At 51.1% G+C, this 7,616-nt stretch overlaps 1 protein-coding gene across 1 annotated transcript; it reads right to left on the reverse strand.

Moving 5' to 3' along the window:
• Nucleotides 1-2,424: 2,424 nt before the first annotated feature.
• On the reverse strand, nt 2,425-4,185 carry LOC125553558 (polygalacturonase-like). The gene is made up of 4 exons (XM_048717331.1): nt 3,687-4,185; nt 3,302-3,591; nt 2,952-3,186; nt 2,425-2,834 (listed from the first exon to the last, which is right to left on the reverse strand). Exons 1-4 carry the CDS (start codon nt 4,125-4,127, stop codon nt 2,613-2,615), a joined length of 1,188 nt encoding a protein of 395 aa, XP_048573288.1. The 5' UTR covers nt 4,128-4,185; the 3' UTR covers nt 2,425-2,612.
• Nucleotides 4,186-7,616: the final 3,431 nt, after the last annotated feature.

Below are 7,616 nucleotides of genomic sequence, written 5' to 3' on the forward strand. Positions count from 1 at the left end.
CCTCTCTCCCTCCGTCTGCTGCTTCGGTGGCGGGAGGGAGGGGGGCCCCCGTTCCTCCGCTCTGTAGTTAGGTTTTGGTTTTGTATGTCGTGATGCGTCGTTGGGGTGGTGGGTGCGGCGCCCAGACGAATAAATCTGCCTCAGCTCCACTCCCACACCGGCGATGTCCTTCATGGCGGCGTCTCGAAGTTGATGGCATCGTGTGTTTGCCGATCCTTCAGATCGGCGAAGTTAGGGTTCATGGATGGTGTCGGCGAGGCGGCGGTGGCGACTCCATCAGGTGTGTCTCTCCTTCTGCTCTGTCCCCGTTGCTGCGGCGTTATCTCCGACGTCATGGTGGAGCAGGGAGGTTTTATCATCCGGGAGTACGCGCAGACGGTGGCCTGCGCAATTGACAGCTGGAAGATGGTGCATCATGTGCTGGGTGTGTGGTTGGAGGCTGACAGTTCTGGTTTTCTCCTCCGACGTTGTAGTCGTGTGAGGATGTCAGGTCTGGAGTTCGATGGCGTGTCCGGGGACACGTTGCCCCGGTCTGATTCTTTCAACGACAATGGTTTTGCTTTTGGCAAACTACTTTGGAGGTCCATAAAGCTGCAGATCAGCGATGGAGCCGCGTCGAGCTCGGGTGAAGAGGTGATCTGTCTTCTCTCTCTTGGTGGTTGCTTCGGTGGTGCCGAAGGAGAGGGACAGGCACTGGTTTTTTGCGTAGGATTATCCTATCCTTTTAGTACTGTAATGTCGGTGTTTACGTGTCTTGTAACCGGATCTTTATTTTATGAATGAGAAACGTATTACCTTGCAAAAAAAATATACACGCGCATACACTCACCTCTATGAACGCACACACGCACACCCTATCCATATGAGCATCTCCGAAATACTGAACCGGCATATCATCTTGAAATTTACGAAGTCGAGCACCAGAATTTGAACCCTGGTGGGCTGGGGATACCACAGTCCCTCTAACCATCCAACCACAAGTTGGTTCGCAAAAAAAGTATTTTTTTCTAAAATAACAGTTTTTAAACCTTTATGCCTTAGGTATTTCTTCCGCAGCATCTTAAAAAGAGGTATTGGCCTCTTTTTATAAACCAAACTAGTTTTGGCAGACTGAACTACTCATTGCCAACATTGAATATTGAGGTTCTACATTACCACAGTTTTAAATATACATTGCACCTAAACTAATCATGGTGTTTTAGATACTAAGGTTTTGAAAAGATTTTGGCTAAATTAAGCATAATTAATTTTTTGACGACACTCGCCCGGGCTGCATTCCTTTATTTCAACGGATATGCTGATTCAATTAGTTAAACATATCAATCAAGTTATATGATAATGTGCATCTCTTATTTCATCATTGGAAGCCATTTTGGTCATTACAAAACAACAGATAGACATATTGTAGGCTGGAGTAGAGCACATGGGATTTGCCGAAAGTCAAACTTTGCTAAGTTTGACCAAATTTATATTAGAAATTATTAGCATCTATAATATCTAATAAATATAGTATGAAAATATATTCCAAGATGAATGTAATGATATTGGTGTTGTTATGTGAATGTCTATAATTTTTTATATAAACTTGGTCAAAGTTGGATGAGATTGACTTCGGACAAACCTAATATGCAGAGTAAAAAGGACCGGAGGGAGTACTAGCAAGTTGAGGTGGCTTTCGGCAAAACTGTCTTCCCAAGCTCGGGAATAGAGATTTGGAGTTTTTCTATTCTCGATTGAGTTTCTAGAGTAGGGAGAGAAGTGAGGCCTTTTGATCTACAAATATATCCAAATTTGAGTGTTAAAATTGAAGATTTGGAGCCTCTGCCTTGTACTTGATTCATCGCTACAGTGGAGGGTTGCTCGCTGTCTATCCTTTGATTTGGTGTTTCTTTTGTCATATTGGTTACTTTTTAAGTGCTTGTTTGCTATTCGGACATGTTGCTCCAGTATAGTTTGATTGGGTTGATATTGGAGGCATGACATGTGTGAATTTTTTGATACATTGACGTTTATGTTGGGGTATTGATGTTTTTGTGAGCTGCTCTCGCGTGTATGTTGTTGGTGGACATTACATAGCTTGGTGTTTGTGGATTTTATTATATGGTTCAGATTTCTGCATGCAGACAAGGTATTTGTGAAATGCACTAGAAGAACTAGCTTGCTATTCCGGTTGCTTCTTGCCGCCCCTCTACGCTTACAAATTATAACCGTATGATTTTACACAAAGATTCGATATCTCAAAACAAAAAAACAAACAGAAAATTCAAAAATAAAATCCACAAGAACAACCACGGGAAATTGTTGTCGTTAATTATGGTTTAACTATTTCTCAATCAATTGAGAATGAGCAAATCCGCTAAAATTACTAAGCACTACTTTGGGCTACATGTAAGGATCGCTTTGAGATACACCAAGCAATGATTAATGGATTTGGTAGCATTACCCGCCTCCAAAAAAACCTTGGATTTGGTAGCACTGCACACTCCCGCGACTGTGCAAGGTGTTAGTAGTAGTTCACGAACCAATCAAGCAAGAGAATTATTTACAGAAACCAATGAATCGAGGAGACGCGCACGCTTCTACGGCCGGCCGGCGCTCCGGCGGCTCGGTCGTCAGAAGCAGCTCGGCGGCGTGACCTCTCCGGACACGGACCCGGCGGCGTTCCGGCACCTGGCCTGCGCCGGCCGCCTGTGCCGGTACGTCAGCCTGATGTTCTTGAGCCTGATCCCGCTGCAGGGGTTGGTGTCGCTGCAGTCGAACTTCACGGCCACGGGCGTCCTCGACGTGCCCTCGATGTCCTCGTACGACACGTCGCTGATCTGCACCCCCGAGCTCTGCATGTACAGACAACAACAGAGTTCGTGATACAGTCGAAGCCGATGGCTTCACGCGTACGGAGCTTGAGATGAAGATCGATGCTGCGCAATGGTGGCATCTCTTAGGGTACGTACCTTGCCCGGGCAATCGACTTTGCGGCTGCGGGGGCAGTAGTTCTGGTCCACGAGGATGGGGTTCGCCACGCCGTGCATCGTGACCTGCGAGAAGGAGACGCCCGTGACGGAGCCTGGGTTGGGCATCCCCCACGTCTTGATCCGCAGGCCGTTCGTCGTGCCCGTCAGCACCGCCCTCTCCACCGTCACGTTCCTCACCCCCTCCTCGCCGGGCTGCCCTCCCATGCTCCCGATGCTGCCACCGTCCATCCAACGCAAACACAAAACCAATGCTATCAAACGCTGCCCAAACGAAATCACAAGCAAACATAATAATGGATGATGCATGAACTGGCAACTGAAGGTGGCACCTGATGCCGTGGCCCGGGCCGCACTTGATGTCCCTGATGAGCACGTCGGAGGTGCCTGGCCCCAGGGAGACGCAGTCGTCGCCGGTGCTGAACGTGGTGTTGAGGATGGTCACGTGGCGGGAGAGCTGGGCGTGGATGCCGTCGGTGTTGGGGCTATTGGCTGGCGCGACCATCCTGACGCCCTGGACCGTCACGCCGGTGGAGTCGAAGATGGCCATGTGGACGTTCTTGCTGTCGAGAAGTGTTAGCTGCTTCACGCTCACGCCCTTGGACTGGCTAATGTCCAGCGTCTGCAGGTGCATGTACGTAAGGCGTCCGTCACAGGGAAACCGAACCCAATTGCATTGCATAGAAATAACCGAGAAAAGGTCATGTCATCACTCACCGTGGGGCCCTGCCCGGTGCACCTGCCGGACTTCTTGCACGCCCAGTACTCCTGCCCCTGCCCGTCCAACGTTCCACCGCGGAGCGCCAGGCCGTCGGCGTGGTGGAACATGATCCACGCCCTGCTGTCCACGGTCGGCGGTGCGAAGACGGTGCCGTTGCGGTCGATGGCCACGACCACGCCGGCGCTCCGGCAGGGGCCCTTGAAGTAGACCCGGCTGAGCAGGAACCTGCCCGCCGGCACGCGCAGCACCGGCCGGGACCCGGAGCTCCCCGTGTCGTTGCACGCTGCGCCCCACGCGGCCTGGAACGCCCCCGCCGAGTCCGCCGCGCCGTCGGGCCTCGCGCCGTAGTCCACGACATTGTACTCGGCCTTCACCGTCGTCAACGTCATCAGTGCCGTCAACACGACCAGCAGTAGCGGCAGCCTACGGCCGCTCATCCTCTCGGCCTTTTGTTTCGGCGATTGGAGGATATCTCCCTGAGCTTATGATGATGATACTCGATCAGGTGGGTAATTGTGGTATTGCAACCCTGCGTTCATGGCATTAATATGCAGCTGCGGATTGAGATTGACGGAGGTACGTTGCTAATCGTGGATTTGGGTGTTTAATTACGTCACGGCAAAACACCATTAAAAAAGGTGTCCGTGTCCTGCAACACAACGGTAAACGAGAGGATAAACCAGCTGCAGTTATGCTAAAAAAAAAACAGCTGCAGTTTGCCGCTTTGACCCTTGGAAGATCAATCAATAGACTAATAATAGTAGTACTAATCGTTAAAAAAACAATTAATAAGAATTAAACAAGAAGCAAACCGTCATCCGCCTCCTTCTAGTATTGATCGTGTCTCGGCGTCCTCCCACTCGCTTGCTGCCCGTTGCACGGCGCGACTGCTCGCTGCTGGTCTATGTAGGTCTGGGGCAGCAACAACCTCTGCTCAAGTGCTCATCCGCAAGTTTATTCATCTCATCCCCAGTTCCTAAACTCCCCTAGGTAAACACAAGGACGGGGAGGGCGACCACACCAGCGCCACCAGCGCACCCCTTCTACTGCGCTGCCGACGGGCGAAGCCCGGTCGCCGCCGCCGGCGGCGGGGCCCCTCCTGTCTCTTCGTGTGGGGTGGCCAACGCAGGCCGACAGCCCCGGACCTGGTAGTCGCGCTTCCGTGCGGCTCCACCGTGCAGCGTCGCATCGGCGCTGGTGGTGGCGCGCGGGTGCGGTGGCGGCGTGACGGGCCACGCCCAAGTGGTGCACGGGCGGTGTGGTGAAGGCGGGCTGCCAGATCCAGACGCGGTGGGTGCGGGTTGCGGGCGGTCATCTTCGCGGTGGTGGTCTGTTGGCGGAGGTGGCGGCACAGTGGTGTGGGTCTCACCCTTCTCCTCTGGTTTCGGTTGGGGGCTGGAGGCGGGCTGGGGTTGGTGGCGGTGGATGTGTGCTAGTCGGATCTGGCGCTTTTCTTCGGCGGGCGGCGCGGGTTGGGGCAGCGACCCGGCGGGGCAGCTGCTCCAGCCATGGGCGGCGGCGGCGAGGTGGCTCGGCCCTCTGGGCGTGGCGGCTTCCATTAGCTGTGTCGGTATCACGGCAGTTCGGCGGGTCGGCTGCGGCGACGACAGCTTGTTTTCCGGCGTCGGCTCGTTTATAGGCGGCCCGTTTCGACCTTCGGTCCCTTTCCTCGTCATTGGGTCGCTACCGTCATCGAAGGTTCAGCCCTCCGTCTGGTACGGTCCATCACTCGTCGCGCTCGGTAGCAGGACTGACCTTGTCTCGTGCCCGACAGCATGACCGACCTCGTCTCGCATCCGGTAGCATGACTGACCTTGTCTCGCGCCCGGCAGCAGGACGAGTCGATGGAGGCGTTGGGCGCAGCCCAGGGGGTGCGAAAGGTGGGTCCTTTCCGCCCACATCTTTGGTTGGGATAGCGGTGGGTCTCGAGTGAGGTGGTGTCTAGGTCTTGGCTGTCGGGGCGGCTGCCCTGGTGGTGGTTCCGCGGTGCTCATGGGCAGAGCCCGTGGTTAGGTGCTGCTCAGTGGCCATGATCGTGTGGGCGGCATGGTCGCGGGGGTGTGGTGTTGAGTGTTGGCCGGGGTGAAAACCTGTTCTATCTTCGCGGACCGGCGGCGGCGAAACTCGTTCCCGTCTTGAAGGCGTCGTTGCGGCTTTCATTGCCCGTCGTGTTGCTCTAGAGGAAACTCTGATCCTCGGGTCGGGAGGTGGCGATGCTCCGGTGTCGTATCCTTTCTGAAGGTGCCGACTTGGAGTCCACGATTCGTCGTATGTGGCTTCATCTCTTCACGGTGGCGTGTTCACAGTTGAGGGTCCCGGTTGCTCTTGTAGCGCTAGGGTTTTTTTTGCTACGCTCAGCGTCTATGTACCCTATATTTGGTGTGTTCATGTGTAGTGTTGATGGGTGTTTGTATCGGGTTGTTGAGGATCATTGTTTTATACTTTCTCTGCTTCTTTTTAGTCCGCATATAAGGTTTGATCAAAGTCAAGCTTTGTAGAATTTGACAAATTTTATATTAAAAAAATATAAACATTAACAATATAAAATCAATATTATCAGATGCATCATGAAACGTATTTTCATACTATATAGTTTTAGTATTGTGGATGTTCATATTCTTTTATATAAATTTGGTCAAATTTTGTATAGTTTGACTTTGATCAAATTTTATATGCGGAGTAAAAAGAAACGAAGGGAGTATATAAAGTGAGGCAAAAGCCTTTTTCGATAGATAAACACAGACACTCAGGTACTGCTCGGTTTGGTTTGCCTGAACCTCTCCGGTGCATATTCCTTAATTGAGTCCTTGCTGGGCTTGGTGCCAAATCAGTTGAAAATACGCAATCCGTAGTACTACTACTGTATCAAGCATGTGCTACTGGTTTTAACAAAGAAATTATAGAATTTGTGTGGCACATTACTGGTAGGTTAATTTGTATCATTTGTATCATTATCGGATCACTAAACGGAGGTATGAGACATGCAAGACAATTGTCTGGTAACCTCCTCCTTGGTGCGATGAGGTTACTAGAGGCACACATAGATAGCTAACAACAAAACTAGAGCAAACATAACGAATAGAGCACACATAAAAGTATTAACCACACATTAAAACAATTTTAACATGGTAGGATAAGTTTTAAACCAAACTGCACCACAGAATATAGTCTTAAACCTTAACAAGCAACATACAATATGCAACGGGCAACAAGAGCTCTCTAGGCAGTCACGACGAAGGCATCGTCGTGCTTCTTGCACTTGGTGACCATCTCCACACCGTCGTCGTTGAAGACGATCACCTTCAGGGTGTCGGGAGTCAACAACTTGAAGGGCACCATGTACCTGATCCTGATCTGGTGAACAGCGGCGAAGGGGGCCCGACCCTGAACAAGGGTGACCCTGCTGTCGATCACCTGGACTGTGACCCTCCAAACGCAGCCAGTGTTTGTCTTGAGCCTAAACTCCTTAGAGACGATAAGGAAGTGCTTCGTGGAGTCCAGAGGCAAACGCAGGCTCTCCAACTTCGGAGTAAGGATCACCTTACAGAAGTGGGTTAGCCCTGCCTTGTCATGGTAGTGCCTGTAGTTCATACTCTTGGCGCTAGGGAGATCCTGCACCACCACGTCATCCTCCAACAGTGGCATGACCACCTAGCCCTTGTCCAATGGCGGCACGACCTCCTTGCCCTTGTCCAATGGCGGCACAACCTCCTTGTTGTTATGCATTATAAACAACATGAAGTTCAAAGATCAACATTCATTCCTATCGGCCTAACGCTCCTATATTTTGAAGGAAATATGCCCTAGAGGCATAATAAAGTTGTTATTTATGTTTCCTCATATCATGATAAATGTTTATTATTCATGCAAGAATTGTATTAACCAGAAACTTGATACATGTGTGAATACATAGACAAAACAAAGTG

The sequence above is a fragment of the Triticum urartu genome, chromosome 4 (genome assembly GCF_003073215.2).
Source record: "Triticum urartu cultivar G1812 chromosome 4, Tu2.1, whole genome shotgun sequence".
NCBI lineage: Eukaryota > Viridiplantae > Streptophyta > Magnoliopsida > Poales > Poaceae > Triticum > Triticum urartu.